The sequence below is a fragment of the Triticum aestivum genome, chromosome 6D (assembly GCF_018294505.1).
Source record: "Triticum aestivum cultivar Chinese Spring chromosome 6D, IWGSC CS RefSeq v2.1, whole genome shotgun sequence".
In the NCBI taxonomy this organism is placed as follows: domain Eukaryota; kingdom Viridiplantae; phylum Streptophyta; class Magnoliopsida; order Poales; family Poaceae; genus Triticum; species Triticum aestivum.
In genome coordinates, this window is record NC_057811.1 from 185,437,939 (window position 1) to 185,457,332 (window position 19,394).

Genomic DNA, 19,394 nt, shown 5'->3' on the forward strand with positions numbered 1-19,394 from the left:
CTGCGTCGCCCCCGCAGGCGACGGGGAGGGAACCCTAGCCACCGCCGGTCTACTCCCCTCCTCCCGCCCCCTTCCTCCCCCACTGCCGCCACAGGGCGCGCCCAGGCAAAGCCTGCTCGGCGCCGGCGCCGGCGGGCCTTCTCATCCCTTCGCGTGTGGCGCCGGTGCGGGCCGCTTCCACGGGCCAGGGCGCCGCGGTTGGTGGGTCGCGGCGGCGCGGCGGGTGCCCTTCCGACGACGACGGCTGGTGGCTTCCGCGGCGCGTCGGGCTGCTGGCTGGATGGGCGCGCTTGCTGCTGCCCGCGCCCCGATCTGGCGCTGGGAGCTGTGGGCGGCGCGGGGCCGGCGGTCGCTACGGGTCTTGGACGGCGGTGGCGGCCGGCCGTGGTGGCCCGACGAGGTTCGGTGGTCCAGCTGTTGCTGGCTGCTGCTGGATGTCCTGGGGTGGCGGGGTGTGCTTGGGGAGGCGGCGATGGACCTTGCAGATCTGCATCGGGGGCTCGTCTAACTGCCGTCCTGTGGGCGACGCGGGCTATGGTGGCGCGGGCCGGCCGTCGCCGGTGGCTTCGGGTGCCGATGGTGGTGCGGCATGGTGGTGTGCCCTGTCGGGAGGGTCCGGCGGCATGGCCGCGGTGACCGGCTTGACTGGGGTGCGAATGGAGCGGGTCGGTGGGGGCGGCGACGCTCTTTTGTGGTCGTGCCCCATCGGTGGCGTAGCGTGGCGGTTGTGATCTTCCTTCTCCTCGGTCTATAATGGCTTTGATCGGGGGCGCGTGCTCGGGAGGATCTGATCTGGGCCCGAGGCGTGTCGGAGTTGCCGCTCTGGGTAGGTGAGATTGGGCTCGATCCGGGATGTACCCACGGGCGGCGAGTCCCTCCCTCCGTGGGTACGGTGGTCGGGACTTCACGGTACTGTCGGGCAACACGGAGTCGAGGGCCACGGACATGGCGTTGTCTGAGTCTGCTCGGCGACGGCCGTCGGGAATCATGGAGGGTTGTCTCCCGCAATCCACCAGGATTGGCTGGGGACACAGGGCTGGGGCCCCTACTGTGGTGGCGCCGGGCCAGCCTCCGTGGCTCATGCCGGGCTAGGAGTGAAAGATGTGGACTTTCGCTCTTCCTACCGTGGCTGGTACTCTGTGGTGTGGGCGGTGGGTGAGATCTTGGACTTGGATGCCGGAGCGGCGGCTCCGGATGGTGGTTCGCATGGTTAGCTCTCCGATGGGCGCCATGTCGGCGGTGGTGGCTCCCTTCTTGGTCGTGTAGGCGACGAGAGGGGTAGCAGTTGGTGGCTCGGGCGCGTCCTCTGCTGGACGTCGCCCAGATTTGGATCTGGGGTCTGGGCACGCCGCGTTTGCCCTAGGGCCTCGGTGACTTAGGGTGGGGTGCCGAGCGAAAGCTCCGCGCTTTGCGCTGGTGACGGCGACGCTTGCGGGCGCCGTTCTCTTCTTGAAGACGTCGCCGTGGACCTCCTTGCCGCGTCAGAGTTCCGGGTGAAGACCCTTGCCCGGTGGGGCTAGGCAGCGACGACGCTTTGCGCCGTTTTCTCTCTTGGGGGCGTTGTCTAGAAGCTTAGGTGTCCTAGGGTGTTGCGTGATTGTGCTCCATTCTCCCTGTGTTCTTCGGTAGCGCAGTTGCTTGTCTGCTTCGCGATCTGGGTAGCCTAGGATCTGCTTTGTAAGAGGATCACCTCCATCATGTATCGTTCGGCCGTGTATCTTGTTCGGTTTGTGCCTTTATTTATAAAGGGGGCGAAAGCCTGTTTCGAGAAGTCGTGAGTTCGAATCCCAGCCACCTTGTATTAACTTTTTGTGATTTTTCACGATCGCATTCAAAGCGCACCGCAATTGGGCGGCCCAGTCGGGAGCACCCCTGTGAGATGGAGCACGTATCTGCCGCAGAATGCGGCACATAGGACCTCTCCAAAATTAGACAGGCTGATGGGCTAAACGTGCTGATGTGCCGGCCCGTTTCCTTGTTGCGCCATGCCTGGCCCGTTTAGGCCTGGCCGTGCCGGCCCATCTGGCCAGGTCTGTGAAGTGCTTTGCCTCGAAAAAAAAAAGGGTCTGTGAAGTGCTTTTTTTGTGGACTATACTGTTCACGCGCATTGCTTTCCCGTTTCCACCGCGCGTACACGGCAAACGTCTCGCGCCCACGCACGACTCCGCCTTACTACGCACCTAGGGGTTCTCCTCCGCCGCCGGCCGTTCGCGCGGCGAGTTTGGTGCCATCGGGATTGCAGGGGAACAGGGTTGGGCCTTCTAGGGTTCCGCCGGTTTGGTTTGGTCGGGCCTGCGTCGTGCGTTTCGACGAGCGAATCTAGTGGTCGATTTGAATCAGTGGGTGTCGGATGCAGGTGCCGTGGCGGTTAGCTTGATTCCGATTCTGCTGTAATCCCGACGGGATTTTCAGCTACGTTTGTGTTTGTGCGGTTCAATGGCGGGATCTGTGGGCACAGGCAGGGTAGCACCTCGGTCGTCCCCAAAGCGGTACAACGGCATGGATCCGCCGTTATCTTTGACCAGGCCGACCATGTTCGATCTGCAGAAGACGGCTGAGCTCGAGAAGGTTATTATTCATTGCTAATCGCTTATGTTTTGGAGCTTTGCTAAGTGGTCTGTTGTGATGATAGTGTTGCTTTTGTGTCGTTGGCAACATGATTACAGTTCTTGGTTGAAGCGGGCCTTTACGAGAGCGAGGAGCAGTCCGCGAAACGGGAGGAGGTGCTACGGGAGATTGATGGGGTAACCCCTTTCATTGCTTGCTACTCCCTCCATAAACAAATATAAGAGCGTTTAGACCACTACTTTAGTGATCTAAACACTCTTATATTTATTTACAGAGGGAGTACTTGATGTCTCTGATTCTATGGAAGTAGGAGGTGAAACTAGAAGGGGACTATATTTAATCGGAAAGGTCTGCCTTGCATGGCCATTTCGATGACTATGATATTTAAGTAGCTAATGCTTCCTGTGGGCACTATATTCAAATGATTTTTGGTGTGGAGTATTGTATTTCAGTACCCAGACTTGAGAATGTTTGATTAGTCTTATTCCTGTTTCCATTTTTCTATTTCAGATAGAAATGGTAAATCCTATCTGTAGTGTAACTTACTCACTCCGTCCCAAAATAAGTGTCTTGACTGTAGTACAACTTTGTACTAACAGTTAGTACAAAGTTGAGACAGTTATTTTGGGATAGAGGGAGTATGTTTTATCAGGTCTTACATTTCGATGCCCTGCAGTTACTAACCTGTGCAGGCTTTTAATTGATTTGCAGATAGTTAAGGAATGGGTGAAGCAGTTAACTAGTCAGAAAGGGTATTCTGAACAAATGATTGAAAAGGCAAATGTAGTCCTTTTCACTTTTGGATCTTACCGCTTGGGGGTAACTGCCTATTTCTCTGCCCTATTCTTTTATTCCATACACCTTGTCCCTTCTGTCACATTAAATAACATACTTGTCTATCTTTTTATTATCTTATTAATGTGAATCAAGCGGATTCAAATAAGAACATCCACCCAAAAGTTCTCGTTTGAAGAAGTAAACATACTTGGGTTTGCAGTTTTAGAAACTTGACTTGTTTCATCTCTCATAGAGATGCTTTTGGGTTTTCTAGGCATTTCATCCAAATTGGCCCCTACTAAAAGTTACTTTGCAGTATAAATTCCATAACCTGCTGCTAAACTGCTATTGCTTGTTGAGTTGTTATCAGCTTGGCACTGCATTCCTCTGATATTGCATAGTTTATGTCAGGGTCACATTACTGCTCTTCTAGACGGTGGATAACGAATCAAAAGTCAAGTTAAGTGCTACAACTATTTATTAAAAGGTTGCTAGAACTAATTTTTGTAATCTGAAAGTAATCACAACCATTCCTCTTTAGTCCAATGAGTGAAACAAATATTGTCACCGCAACATTGCTACACATTACATCAGAGGAAAAAATTGTCAATGTGATTGGATGAGTAGGGTGCACCAGTGGAGTAATTTATGTGCCATTACTACGTTCAATCAAGAGGGAGAAATAGGTCACCCGATAAACAATCAAAGACAACCTGTTCTGTGTGATGTAAGCTAAAAGGACAACCAATAAAGATGTGGTCATACATTCAACTTTTACACTTTCTCATGAATTCATGATGGACCAGAATAAAGCAATAATTGTCACAGATAAGATTTGAGTTAGAAGGAGTTTGGAGTAGTGAATTAGTTCAGCATGTTTCGCAATCTGGTACTGGAACCTAAGAAACACGGATATGGAAACACAGACATGGCGATAACATGGGATACGGCATTTTCCCAAAATAGCCATTTCGGGGATACTACGAGTATATAAAGGGCAGCCCCAGTGCATGTAGCTCCCGCTTGCGCAGGGTCTGGGGAAGGGTCCGACCACTTTGGGTCTATTGTACGCAGCCTTTCCCTACATTTCTGCAAGAGGCTGTAAAGAAAATATAGAGTTAAAACAAAAAAATTAATGAGGAATTGAGATGAGATCAGAATACTGCCTCATTTCCATCTGCTGTCTCATTTTTCAAGTGCTCAATTATTGAATTAATTGATCCTCTAGACCCATGTCATTGCAACTTACAAAGTACATCAAACGCTAGTATTAGTAAACTAGCAGGATCTCAACACCAGGCTGCCCTTCAGCGTCTTGGCTACTGGCAGTGGTGCTCCCAGATAACATGCTCCCTAACAGCAAGCAACAATCAACACCCAACAGCAGCACCACATTCAATCGAGCACAATATCATGTAGCCAATCAAAACACAAGCAGCAATGACATGGCTGCATGGGGAAGCAAGCAGCAGCAGCTCAACAGCAAGAGTCACAAAGAGATGAAGAGGTTGAAGAGAGGCTGCTGTGCTTGGGGTTACCTGCTCGAGCGTGATTGCCGTTGGTAGGGGAGGCTGCTGTGCTTGGGAAACGGTGGCAGGGCGAGTCCAGGCAGCGGCGTTGATCTAGGCGGTGACGGCGCGTTCACTAGAGCCAGGAGCAGCTCGTTTCCTTTTGTGGTGAGCGTATGTGCGAGTGGGTTTGTATCAGGCAGAGGCTGTTATTGGGCCTCCCGAGTCCCCACCATATCCCAGCCTTGTCCTTATTTTTTTTCTTCTTATTTTTTAAATTCGTAAATGAGATGGTACTGTGGGATACACGTATCCCGGCGTGTCACCGTGTCCTTCCGCACTAGGACAGCAAATCGCTGAATCTGCTGTATCCATGCTTTCGAGATTGGAACCGATGCTGCATGGTTGGTGTTGATGGTATGCCCCTCGTCGCAAGGATACCTGACAGATCATTAATACTGGTATATAGGGAAGATAGATTCAATTGAGTAGTTGCTGATGTTTGAGATTTTGCATCTTTTTCCAAACAATATTCTTAAACATTATTGTAAGCAATAATAATAGTTTAACGTGCTAAGAATCATTTCTAACCATGTGTGGGAGTGGCACATGTGTAATGGATATTTCTAATCTTCTGATATCAGTAGTTAACTCACAGGAAGGGATTCTACAATGTAGAGGTTTAAATGCCAGTCACTGTGCAGCATCTGTCCATGTACCTTTCAGCATATCACATGCTTTCTTAGTTTTATGCTCTTTCACGTATTTTGCTAAGTTCCTGTTACAGTATGATCTCCTTCGGCTTCTGGAGTAAATACTTCCTGTGCTGGTAAATTTAACCGAGTCTACTTCATAATGACCTCTTTGTTAGGTTCATGGGCCTGGAGCAGACATTGATATCTTATGTGTTGGACCTTCATATGTGAACCGAGAGGTGAAGTCTAGTCACCTTTCTTTTGCATAAAACCTACTGTTTATAGATTACATATGTCTTATAATAATTAATGTCAATATTTCTGCAGGAGGATTTCTTTGTCACACTACATGGCATATTAACACAACTGGAAGAAGTGACTGAACTACAACCTGTACCTGATGCTCATGTACCTCTTATGAAATTTAAGTTCCACGGGATGGCAATTGACCTTCTCTATGCCAGTGTATCTCTTGCAGTAATACCACCAGTAAGTTGCATTTTGTGTAATATTTGTGCATGTTCTCAAATATTTTTGTTACACTTGAGTAGTATTATCGTTATGCATGCTGAGTATGCAATGCACCTGAGGTATTGCTTTTGACTGCTCAAGCAATTCTGTAAGGTCCCTTCCCCGCTTTAGTTGTCCCTAATGAATGCATGCCGCAAATGGTTATGGGGAATTATGATAAGACCTGTTATTTGGAATTGTTATGCCAACTGAACTGTCGATGGAGATTTATAATGTCTGCTTCAACTTAAATGGTGGTCATTTGGTTACTATATTGAGGTGATGAGAAAGGCAAACCGTTCAGTTCAATGCAAGTTGTGCAGCACTACATTTTATTTGCATTGAATTCTTTTGCAGTTACATGCCAATAAGTCTGATGCAAGCCCCCCTCCCCCCCCCCCCCCCCCCCCTCTGTAATATGGTTGCAGGATTTCAACATCTCTGAAGGGTCTGTGCTTTGTGGTGTTGACGAATCAACTGTTCGAAGTCTTAATGGGTGCAGGGTGGCAGACCAGATTCTTCGACTTGTTCCAAATGTTGAGGTTATTTAATTCAGGAATTGCCATTTGTTTATGCTTGTTCCACTTTCTTATTATAATAATCATATGCTTTGTAGAACTTCCGGACAACACTCAGGTGTTTGAAGTACTGGGCAGAAAGAAGGGGCGTTTATTCCAATGTAAGCATGGTTTATCATCTGTGATCCATTTAAATTTGTGAGTGAACCGTGCTGGCATCTAAAAGTTTTCTTGGTTAGGTTACTGGTTTCCTTGGGGGTGTCAACTGGGCCATATTGGTTGCTCTTATCTGCCAACTCTATCCTAATGCTGTACCAAGTATGCTGGTCTCAAGATTCTTCAGAGTTTTTACACAGTGGCAGTGGCCGAATCCAGTGATGCTTTGTGCCATTGAGAATGATGACCTTGGTTTTTCTGTATGGGATCCACGTAAAAATCCTCGTGATAGATCTCATGTTATGCCTATCATAACTCCAGGCTATCCATGCATGAACTCTAGCTATAATGTATCTTCTAGCACATTGAGGGTTATCAAGGAGCAATTTAAGCTCGGTAATAAGATTTGTCAGGTATTACACTATTTTTACCTTTATACGTCAGACCTAGTGTTCAGGACAATTCGTCATTGCTGAATCTTTGATGCAGGAAATTGACCTTAATAAGGCTAGTTGGACTGCCTTGTTTGAGCCTTTTAATTTTTTCGAGGCATATACAAAGTATCTAGTGGTTGACATTGTTGCGGACAATGATGATGATCTTCGGCTTTGGAAGGGATGGGTTGAGTCTCGACTGAGGCAGCTGACCTTGAAGGTTTCCCTCATTTTAGAACTTTATCGCTCACCAGCCTTAATTTTAACCCGCAATTTTTTGTTTTTAACTATAGTTGCTCTTTTGTGATCATATATTTATTAGAAACATATACATTAGCAGGTCTTGTTTAGACCAAGATACCGCAGAATACTTTCTTCCCCTGTGATGATATATTTTTAATCAAATGCAGATAGAGCGGGATACTAATGGAATGCTGCAATGCCATCCTTACCCATGTGACTATTCAAATCCTACATTACAGTGTGCTCATTGCTCCTTCTACATGGGCTTATCAAGGAAAGAAGGGATGAAAATACATGGTCAAAACTTTGATATTCGTGGAACGGTAGATGAGTTTATGCATGAAATCGGAATGTACACATTATGGAAGTCTGGAATGGACCTAGCGGTCACTCATGTTCGTAAGAAGCAGATCCCTTATTATGTATTTGAACAGGGTTACAAGAAACCTTGTCCACCAATGCATGCAAACCAGCAAGAGCAGTCTGATAGACATGACACTGAAGATGACACACTGACAGCATCTATGTTGGGCCAACTAAAGAGAAAGCGTGATTTTGATGGAGCTGGTCACAGTGAATCATGTAAATCTGTTAAAAGGTCTTCAGTAAGCCTAGCCTATGAGGAAAGTCCACCTGAATATGGAAGCATTGTAAGTAAAGTTGTATCCGAAAACACAGTCAACTTGGTTTCCAGTGCCCTCTGTAATGGAGTTCAGAATGGACTGTCGCATGGCGATGTAAATTTGGAATCAGCAAATTGCTCCAGTTCACCACATGGATCTGAGGAGTCTGCAGCATCAGGCACAAGCTGTGCAGCTGTGGAAACAGTTCACATGGTTGTTGAAACTGTTGGTCCTGAAAGCTCAATGGCATGTGTTATCAATGGTACGGTTCAGACTATGGCAGTGCACACACCTTTAAAATGTGTGGCTGAGAAAGATGAACCCAAGTTTGAGGGAATTGGTAGCTTGGCAAACAGCAATTCTGCCGAGTTTATGGAGCAGACAGAAATGCTCACTGGAAACGTCCTTGGTGAGAATATGCACTTGTGTGAATGAGCTGATTTGAAGTGACCTTCCACTAAACAGGTTTAGCTTCCTGTGCATTCCCTGTTCAAATTATCATTCTATTTTCGTTATGATACAAAATTTGCTCATGTTTTACTGTTTCTGTTTTGTTTAATTATTTTTGTCTGCAAAGCTGAGTGGTTTGATTGAAGTGATATTTTAAAGATTATGCAGGTGCCAAATTGGTTGTATCCAGAAGCCAGAAAGCTTCAATTAGGCATGTCTTGTAATCATAATCCTGTTGCATTTAGCATCCAAAGTACTGTATTTTTGTCCTAAAAAAATGATGTATTTTGTTTACCAGGTGCTGTTTGGTGCCTGTTTTTCCAAATGACAGGTCTGCCCTAAACTGCGTGAGTGGAGGATAGTCAAAAGGAAAAAAGACTGCTGACTTGTTGAATGGAATCAGGGGTTTCATGCCTGTGGTCGGTAAGTTTGTTTGCTCCGAGTAATGACATGGATTTTCTCAGAAGGGGGTCTTGAAAGAAGAGGTGCTTGTGGTGCCGGAATGTTCAGTCAGCTATATGGAGCAAATGTGCAGCAGTTTGTCCCAGATGCTTCTCTGACAAGGATAAGCTGTTACCCAAAACTGCGAACCATGTACCATCCAGGTTACTTGATCTTATTACTAGTATAATACACAGCTTGTAAGTGTTATACAGAGATGCTCTACCTTACACATTAATTACATAGGTTCAGGTCAGAGTTTGGTAGCTTACCATCAATTTTGTCATAGAGAAGACTGCACACCCTTTACCTATGATAATTTTCACAAATGCTGGAAGCTTTGTCTACTCATATGATTGCATTATCATGTTCCTTTTCCCAATCATTGATGACCACATCCAGAACCCTGGATTCGCTCTTGAGCCGTGGACCATAATGCTATTATGCTGCCAACTGTTCAGCCCTCTGATTCGATGACTGACAGCCAGATGAGCCAACTCAACCAGCCCCCGGCCCTGTCTCGCGTTTTCCTTTCTCCCTCCAGCGCCGCTCGCTCACCCCTCGCATGCCCTCGTGGTCATTGCGCTCAACCCCACTACCGGCGAGCTCGAAAGCGTGTGCGATGATCACTTCCATCCATCCGTCGCACTGCTGGTCCATCAGGTGTTTGTTGTCTCAGGAAAAATGACCGCGCAGCAACCGTGCATCCATGCCGCCCCCACGGTGGCAGCCGCCATGCCTCGCCAGTGGAGATTTTTGTGGTTCTGGCAAAACCTGATGGGGGTCGTAGCATTTTGCATCACTTGATGTTGCTCCCGCCGCTCGCCCCAGCTCATCGATGGTTCCAGCAAAAACACATGCCCGTTGTAGCAAAAAATGCCGCTGGATGCAGCTTCGATGCCTAATCGGTTTCTATAGCATTTGTCGCCGCATCCATTGTAGCAAAACACGCCGCTGGTTGAAGCTTTTCTGGTCGTTGGTTCCAGCTTTTGCCGGCGCGCGGTGGTTGGTTGCAGCTTTCGACTTGTCCAGTTGCAGCACGCCGTGTTGTCGGTTCCAACAAACATGGTTGCCGGTTTGAGCATTCTTGGCGTCGTCATCGCGCGTTGCCCCGTCCCAGCTCCTATTGTCGCCGGTTCCAGCTTTCCCATGACCGGTTGCAGCATTCTCGCGCCGCCGCACGCTGGATGCAGCTTCCAGGAGCCTCGCCGCAGTTGCAACAGTGGCTCACCGCAGCCAGGAGCCTTGCCGCGGCAGCATGAAGCCTGTTGTCCAGCTTTTGTTGTCGCCGGTTCCAGCGCGCCCCACCGACGATTCCAGCTTCCCCCATGGCCGGTTGCAGCACTCTCGTGCTACGCTGGACGCAGCTTCTAGGAGCCTCGCCGCAGTTGCAACAGTGGCTCACCGCAGCCAGGAGCCTCGCCATGGTAGCCCGAAGCCTGCCCGGGGGGATAGAGGAGGCGGATATGGAAGTACGCGACCATCTACCAACGACGCGACCGGCCTAGCAGCAGCGGCGACCGACGCTGGTTTAGCAGCATGGGCTTCCAGGTGAGGGAGAGTTTGGCGGAGAAGATGAGATGGATGGTTCTGGTTGAATGGATAATGGGGTCGGTGGGGATTAAGTTGATACTGTCTGGTTGACTGGTGACGAAGCGTGTGTAGTGTGCTGTAGGATCTCTGTCCATTGCGTGGCTGGCGTGCGGCCAACGCAATGTTCAGCCGGTTGGCCGGTTTTAAACATTTCCCTATATTTTGGTTGTGTTCAGTGCATCTCTAACCCTTACCTTGTCTTTAACCCTTGAAAATTCACTCTAAAATAATTTGGGAGGGCGAAAACTAATTGCCCGCTTGCTTAACTCTATTTTTTCCTTTGTTATCTTTTTTCGGTAATGCTATTCATGGTTCGCTGGGGTTTAAAATGAACGTTTTTCACGGCAATTTATGTGTTGGGAGTGTGGCAATTCCTTCAAGCGAAAACACCAATTTTCGCTGCAGATCCAGAATTTGACATGTGTGTTTGAATATAATTGCCATGCATTTATGAAGAATTTGCCATAAAAAACGTTCGCAAATGCCATGCACCATAGAGTGAACGTTCGCTTACTATTGGGGCCCTTCTTTTATCCTTATGTTGACATAAAACTTATTAATTCAAACCTTATGTTTATAACACAAATTTGTAGCAACACTATAAATTCATTATTTTCAATTTTTAATTTTAATTCAAACACAACATATGATCCAAATGAAGTAATCCAAATAAAACATGATGGACCTATTGCCCATGAAATTTTCAGAAGTGTTCCACGAGGCCACCTCGGAGTTGCTTATGAGCTTGCTGGTTCTTGATCTTCCGGTGCAATTTGAGAAATATAGGTGTTTTATTGTAGTCATTAGTGAGTCATAGTTTTCTGTTTGGCCTCTACAAGGGGTCATGGATATAGTCTGAGGTTTTGGATTGGGGGTGAGGGTGAGATAGACACGTCAAATAAGTCAACTTGCATGAATGTAAAGGAGTTGAGCTGACAGTGCAAACATAGATTGACGCGATGATGTTTTTTTTTCATGGTTTGGATAGTGACACTAATGCTTAGACCCTTCTAAACATTACCTGATGGTTTTGAGGATTTTTTTTAAAAGGAGGATGACCTCCCGCCTATGCATCTGCGAGATGCATGCAGCCACTTTATTGATTATTCACAAAGACCTTATAAAGCAATACATCAATATCTCTGAAGCCGTCATCTTGGCAACATCTGTCGCTACTTCTATCCATTGATGTAGGAGTGCAGAAAGTGTTAGCCGAATACCTAGGCCTCTCACCTAGCCTAACATCTAATGCCGGAGGCCCTGACCAAGCCACATACCGGGTCCGGGGCACAAATCGGCCCGGCGCACTCTCATAGGTCGTCGCCACCGTCTTCCATCAATCCATCTTCAGAGCAGGTACTGACGCATCGACCTTGCCAGGCCTGTCATTGACGCCCCCACGGTGCCAGACATCGCCTCCTCCCTACGCGCGTTCATCATCACGCATCCGTCGCCGAGACTGTGCCGCGCCTCGCCGCCAAGACTCCATGACGTCGATGCGTCACAGGGAACGCCGCTCCACCGTAAATGCCGTCCACTGGTCCCTCGAGTCTATGCACACCTCCAAGAATGGCGCCCGCAAGAGGGTTACGACACATGAGCGCCGCCGTCATCCCATCGATTGACCTAGGGTTGATAGGGGTCTAGAGTTTCTCCACGACGATGCCTTCAAGATGGGGACGAAGCAGAAAAACACTGCCATCGCCGACCTTGGCAACATGCCATGAGTAGGATTTTCATCTGGATCCGCTCGAGGATCCTCCATCCAGCATCGTGTGCACGGACCGCCACCGATCACCGCCGCCGCGCATGGAGGCCGCACCGATCGGATCAGATCTGACCGGAGATCAGACCCACCATGCCGCCACCGTAGTACCGAGGTCAGACCCCAGCCACCAGCGGCGCCCCAGCACCCTGGAGAGACCCAACGGGTGCCTGAGAAGGGAAGTCCCGCGCCAGCCCAAGACCCAAGCATAGAGGAACGAGATCCCCGCCGCCACCCGCGCCGGCCGGGCTTTGCCCGGCGGCGTCTCATGGCGGCGGCGGGGAAGGAGGGGAGTGGCCTGCGGCGGCGCCCTAGGGTTCGCCCATGTCGCCCGCTGGGGCGACCTGGGGCTCGGGGCGTTCTGTTCTCGTGCCTTGGTTTTGAAGATAAATATTTGGGCTTATCTATGCCTGAGGGAAGAATGAAGGCGGGTAAGTTTGAGTCGACCAAAGACAAAGCCCTTAAAAGGCTATCTGATTAGATGGAAAGTATGCTTCTTGTGGAGCGAAGGAATTTCAAACCAAATCAGTTATTCAGCCGCTCCCTGTCTTTGCTATGGGAACTTCTTAATTTTTTATTTCATTATGTGAAGAATTATCCCATATTATCTGAATTTTTTGGTGCAGAGATCAAGAGAATAAGAGGAGAACTCATTGGCTTGCCTGGGAAGATTGACTACACCTAAAGGTGAAGGAGGTGAGGGTTTTCGTGATCATGGATTATTTAATAAGGCGTTTTTTTTGCTAAATAGGCTTGGCATTTGTAAGTGCATCTAGTGCCACTCCTTGTTGGTTTTGGAGTATTGACGACAAACTTAGTAGAGAGACTAATGTGTTTGCGGGTGTACACAGGTTAACACAGATAGAAGTCCCTATGATTTGGTTTCACCCATTAAAGACGACCCCTAAAAATATATGAAGACATTGAAGATAACGGTGGTACGCGAAGACTTTCGCTTGAGGACAATGAAGCGCGAAGACATAGTCTTTTGGTAGTTTCATTTTCTTCTTTCTTGAGTATTAGGAACCACCGTACTGCTAAGTGGGGTCGAGGTAAATGAAGTCAGAAACTGACGTTACACTCGACCTAAAATCCTATGTCCTCCAGTGAAGACAATGAGAGAAAACCTCTTTTAGAGTTGGTTGAGTCAACTTTGCTCGTAGCCCAAGTCAAGCTGCCGCATGTGTTCAAAATCCGGCCATTGGACGCATGTCGGTTGGCCACTAACCCAGGGTCAGTTCGATCATATCATGTTGGGTTGCCCCTGGCTATTAATAGCCACCCCCTCCATCATAAGTTGGTGGCTGCTTCGAGTTATTGCATGACTTTTGTCTTTTGAGAGCAACCAACCTCCGAAGCCTTTGAGAGAGATTCCTTGCGAGGGAAAACCAAACACCCAGAGCCCAAAAGTGATTGAGCATCACCGAAGACATTCTGTTTTGAGTGAACTGAAGAATTTGAAGATTGTGATCTTCCAGACGGTTAGGCGCCACGTTCTGAGCATCCAAGAGCCATTGTGGATTGCCGGTGAACGAAGTTTGTGAAGGTTTGAAAGTCTACATTGAAGACTTACCTGAGTGATTGGGCGAGGTCTTTAGTGACCTTAGCTCAAGGGGAATAAGGTGAAGACCAGGTCTTCAGAGTTCAATCTTAGTCTCCCGAACCAAACGTACAGATGTCACAGCAACTGGAACTGGTCAAACAAATCACCTGTCTTCTTCGAGAATCTGGTTCTATCACTTCACTACTTTACTTAATGTCCTGTATTGTGAAGCCTTTGCTTGCTCCTACTTGTGTGAAGACATTGCTTGAAGACATTTCCCCTGATTCTATTTTTGTCTTCAAGCTAGCTGTTCCCTATGTTTCATTGTATATCATGTACTTGCTGCGCTCACTATGCATGCTTAGGGTAGACTTACTTTGAATGTGTTCTGTTTAATTCTTCACTAGTAGAAAAAGGGCCTAATGTGAAGCACATTAGTCACGGTTGGTAACTGAACCGACACTAATGTGACCATTAGTGTCGGTTCCAACGGCTAGGCGGGCGGCGCTCATTAGTACCGGTTCGTGGCGAACCTTTAGTACCGGTTCATGCCACGAACCGGTACTAAAGAGCTGGTGGCAGGCTGTTGTCAGGCTGGGGCCCCACCAACACCTTTAGTACCGGTTCATGCCACAAACCGGTACTAGAGTTTTTTAGTTGATTCTTTTTGCAGCGGTTTTTTAGTCCCATCTCGCCAAGCGAGAGGGACTCGCAGCGGTTTATAAGCCCTGAGTTCAGAGACGATGAAGGAGAGGCGCAATGCTCACCTGCACGTTGCTTAGCTTCAGGCCGTGAGAAAATGGTGTAGACTGCACAGAGCCATGTGTAGTTTCTCAAGGCCTGAAGCTAAGCAACGTGCAGGTGAGCATTGCGCCTCTCTTTCATTTTTAATAACTTATTTTAACTCCGGACTTTTTGTGCGTTCATTATGCACCATTCAAATCCACATCATCAATGTTCAACTCTTTTCTGCCTTCATTTGCTATTTTTCATGCATTTACTGATTTTTTGAGCTAAATGACCCTGAAATTGAAAAGCACTACAAATGAACTCTTAAAAGGCTGAAAGTTGGCATGGTATCATAATTTCACCAACATAGCATGTGCAAAAAAGTAGAGAGGGTTACGGCAAAAACTGGATGCACTTCGCGTACAAACTGGACAATCTCTTTCGAAGCATCAGGGTTTCGGACAAAAACTCATCTGTTACAAAGGCATTTCATTTCTTTAACTTATTACAACTCCAGACTTTTTATGCGTTCAGTATGCACCATTCAAAGCCATGTCATCAACTTTCAACCCATTCTGCCTTCATTTGCTATTTTTCATGCATTTACTGATTTGTTTTGAGCTAAATGACCCTGAAAATGAAAAGCACTACAAATAAACTCTGAAAAGGCTGAAAGTTGGCATGGTGTCATCATTTCACCCACATAGCATGTGCAAAAAAGTAGAGAGGGTTACGGCAAAAACTAGATGCACTTCGCGTACAAACTGGACAATTTCTTTCGAAGTATTAGGGTTTCGGACGAAAACTCATCTGTTGCAAAGGCATTTCATTTTTTAACTTATTACAACTCCAGACTTTTTGTGCATTCAGTATGCATCATTCAAAGCCACGTCATCAACTTTCAACCCTTTCTGCCTTCATTTGCTATTTTTCATGCCTTTACTGATTTGTTTTGAGCTAAATGACCCTGAAATTGAAAAGCATTACAAATGAACTCTGAAAAGGCTGAAAGTTGGCATGGTATCATCATTTCACCCACATAGCATGTGCAAAAAAGTAGAGAGGGTTACGGCAAAAACCGGATGCACTTTGCGTACAAACTGGACAATCTCTTTTGAAGTATCAGGGTTTCGGACGAAAACTCATCTGTTACAAAGGTATTTCAATTTTTTAAACTTATTACAACTCCAGACTTTTTGTGCGTTCAGTATGCACCATTCAAAGCCACGTCATCAACTTTCAACCCTTTCTGCCATCATTTGCTATTTTTCATGCATTTACTGATTTTTTGAGCTAAATGACCCTGAAATTGAAAGGCACTACAAATGAGCTCTGAAAAGGATGAAAGTGGGCATGGTATCATCATTTCACCGACATAGCATGTGCAAAAACGTAGAGAGGGTTACGGCAAAAACTGGATGCACTTTGTGTACAAAATGGACAATCTCTTTTGAAGTATTAGGGTTTCGGACGAAGACTCATCTGTTAGAAAGGCATTTCATTTTATTAAGCTTATTACAACTCCAGACTTTTTGTGCGTTCAGTATGCACCATTCAAAGCCACGTCATCAACTTTCAACCCTTTCTGCCTTCATTTGCTATTTTTCATGCATTTACTGATATTTTTGAGCTAAATGACCCTGAAATTGAAAAGCACTACAAATGAACTCTGAAAAGGCTGAAAGTTGGCATGGTATCTCATTTCACCCACATAGCATGTGCAAAAACGTAGCGAGGGTTACGTCAAAAACTGGATGCACTTCGTGTACAAAATGGATAACCTCTTTCGAAGTATCAAGGTTTCGGACGAAAACTCATCTGTTACAAAGGCATTTCATTTTTTAAACTTACTACAACTCCAGACTTTTTGTGCATTCAGTATGCACCATTAAAAGCCACATCATCAACTTTCAACCCTTTCTGCCTTCATTTGCTATTTTTCATGCATTTACTGATTTTTTGAGCTAAATGACCCTGAAATTGAAAAGCACTACAAATGAACTCTGAAAAGGCTGAAAGTTGGCATGGTATCACCATTTCACCCACATAGCATGTGAAAAAAAGTAGAGAGGGTTAAGGCAAAAACTGGATGCACTTCGCGTACAAACTGGACAATCTCTTTCAAAGTATCAAGGTTTCAAACGAAAACTCATCTGTTACAAAGGCATTTCATTTTTTTAAACTTATTACAACTCCAGACTTTTTGTGCGTTCAGTATGCACCATTCAAATCCACGTCATCAACTTTCAACCCTTTCCGCCTTCATTTGCTATTTTTATACATTTACTCATTTGTTTTGAGCTAAATGACCCTGAAATTGAAAAGCACTACAAAAGAACTTTGAAAAGGTTGAAAGTTGGCATGTTATCATCATTTCACCCACATAGCATGTGCAAAAAAGTAAAGAGGGTTACGGCAAAAACTGGATGCACTTCGCGTACAAACTGGACAATCTCTTTCGAAGTATCAGGGTTTCAGACAAAAACTCATCTGTTACAAAGGCATTTCATTTTTTTAAACTTATTACAACTCTAGACTCTTTGTGCGTTCAGTATGCACCATTCGAAGCTGGGCTTCTCACGGTGACCCCCAGTAGTGCACGTGTCACTCTTTTTCTCTGCTCCTTCTCACCTACAATGGTCTATAATTTTGTGCGTTCAGTATGCACCATTCAAAGCCACATCATCAACTTTCAACCATGTCTGGTTTTGTACCTAAAGCAAAAATATTCACAAAGAAATTCTAAATACTGTCGGCGTACAAATGTAGGGGTCCCTTTTTGTACCCCTTTACTTGTGCGCGGGCAGTCGCGGCCCCACGCCCGTGGCCACGCTTGGCGGGGCAGAGGAAGCAAAGATTACCAGAGCCGTGCTCGAGACCAGAAGCATGAAGAGCCGAGGGGCGAGGTGAAACTCCCCCGGCAAGGACCCTGCCGGGGCGGCCTTCACGGCCCCGGTAAGAGCCTTGCCGGGCAACTTGCCCAACACCAGCGGAGCCGCCACCCTTGAGCCTAAGAGTTCCGACGTCATCAACCACATTGGAACCAAGGCTCAGGAGGCGCCTCCGTGGTGGCATGCAGATCTTTGTGAAGACCAAGAACCTACAATACTAGATGAGGACCAGAAGACGGAGACCCCCGGCAAGACCCTTGCCGGGGACGCCTACGAGACCCCGGCAAGGCCCTTGCCGGGGACATCCGCGGGGCCGCAGCCAGGCCCACACCTGCCAAGGCTCCACCGCCGTTCCGACACAGCAATCAACCCGCCAACAAGGCAAGCGCCTGCGTGGTGACATGCAGCGTCCAGGCCAACTCAGCAAGCACCTGCGTGGTGGCATGCAGATCTTCGTGAAGACTCTGCCACCACGCCAACTCAGCAGCCAGCCAGCCAGCGTGGGGCTGCGCGCCTAGTCAGCCTGGACGCGCGTCAGAGCGAAGCGAAGCGGCAACGGACGGGACGAGCTTCGTTACCGCCCCCAATAAAGTAAGAGGACACCTAAGTAGCGCATTTAATGCATTTTGTCCTGTGATGTCAGGCGATAAACTCGACCACTATACAACTTTCCACCTCCTGTGTGCCACTTTGGCAGCCCCTTTGACTATAAAAGGAGGCCCGCGGCGTACAGAGAGAGGATTCAGACTTTTTGGACCCTGCATGCTTTGTAGCTAGTCCAAGACCACCAGATAAACACAAGCTAGCAGGAGTAGGGTATTACGCATCACTTGCGGCCCGAAGCTGGATAAATCTCCCGTGTTGATCTCTTAAACCCGCTCTCTCCACAGCCCCGCGCCCGCCAACCGTAGAAGGGATTCCTCGTGATCCCATAGGTGTCGTTTCCACCGACATCTTTGGCGCGCCAGGTAGGGGGCGCAAGCTGTGAGAATCCGGCTTGAAGGTCAGCGCATCGACTTCATCATCACCATGGCCCCTGTTGGGGAGATAACTACTAGTGTAACCCGCCCAGGAGGGGCCGGGTTACGCTATATCGATTCATCATATGAAGCCAAATATCAAGCTTGAAGATGGCGGTTCAGTAAGGGGCCCCAAGCCCAAAGGCGACTTAAGGCCCGTAGTGATAAACCGCCATAATAGCATGACTTGCATTGTAAGGCAAGATTAACTAGTCACCGAGCCGGACACTGTTTATGAGCCGGCCGGGACTCTGTAGGCCGCGGGGCGTCAACCCGTGTATATAAGGGGACGACCCGCCGGCGGCTTAGGGTAAGTAACATCAAATTGAGAGCCAGGCATCGCGGATTCGCTCCCTGGTCATTGAAACCCTAGCAATTCCACCTCAACTGGATTAGGCTTTTACCTTCACCGCAAGGGGCCGAACCAGTATAACGCTCGTGTCCTTTGTCCCGCTTTAACCCCTTTAAGCTTCCTAGTTGCGATGGCTCCACGTCTAAGTCCTTTCACAAAGACATCTGCCGTGACAATTCCACGACAGTTGGCGCCCACCATGGGGCCAGCGCACGGTGGATTTGAGTTCTTGAAGGGCAGCTTCGAAGGGTTCAAGGGATACACTCTGGGCCGGATGACCAAGAGTCGTCACGGCAAGCTCTACATCGACGACGCCGGCTGGGGCCCCGATGCCGGCTCAATTGAGTACGGGTACCGGGTCCCCTTCGGCAGAATCCACGTCTTCATCGGCCGGATTGACGAGCCGGGCCCTGAGCCGAACATCTGCACCGACATCATCGAGACGGCTCAGCGTGCGAGACCCGCCCGGGCTCAGCCACCATGAAGCGTGCCTTCGTGGGTTGCATCCACGAAGGGGAACTTTCTGAAGGATCCGTGGATGGTGGTGAGACGGCCGTCTGCTCTGATGGCGAGTCATCC

General features: G+C 47.8%; 1 protein-coding gene across 6 annotated transcripts; it reads left to right on the forward strand.

The window, feature by feature from the left end:
• The first annotated feature begins 2,110 nt into the window (after positions 1–2,110).
• LOC123144415 (nuclear poly(A) polymerase 4) lies at positions 2,111–9,274 on the forward strand. Of its 6 annotated transcripts, none has more exons than XM_044563545.1 (12): positions 2,112–2,568; positions 2,667–2,744; positions 3,280–3,387; positions 5,725–5,787; positions 5,876–6,037; positions 6,487–6,600; positions 6,675–6,737; positions 6,816–7,145; positions 7,222–7,386; positions 7,577–8,497; positions 8,642–8,693; positions 8,781–9,274. In XM_044563545.1, exons 1-10 carry the CDS (start codon positions 2,437–2,439, stop codon positions 8,465–8,467), a joined length of 2,106 nt encoding a protein of 701 aa, XP_044419480.1. In that variant the 5' UTR covers positions 2,112–2,436; the 3' UTR covers positions 8,468–8,497; positions 8,642–8,693; positions 8,781–9,274. The 6 variants fall into 6 exon arrangements, with proteins under 6 accessions (XP_044419484.1, XP_044419480.1, XP_044419482.1 ...); XM_044563547.1 differs by having other exon boundaries at positions 8,814–9,274; XM_044563546.1 differs by having other exon boundaries at positions 8,651–8,693.
• Positions 9,275–19,394: the final 10,120 nt, after the last annotated feature.

Excerpts from the sequence above, each read along its gene's own strand:
- LOC123144415 (XM_044563545.1), top strand. The coding sequence starts at position 2,437 with ATGGCGGGATCTGTGGGCACAGGCAGGGTAGCACCTCGGTCGTCCCCA. Across the intron at positions 6,038-6,486 it reads CTCTTGCAGTAATACCACCA|GATTTCAACATCTCTGAAGG; the intron begins GTAAGTTGCATT and ends ATATGGTTGCAG. Across the intron at positions 7,387-7,576 it reads TGAGGCAGCTGACCTTGAAG|ATAGAGCGGGATACTAATGG; the intron begins GTTTCCCTCATT and ends AATCAAATGCAG.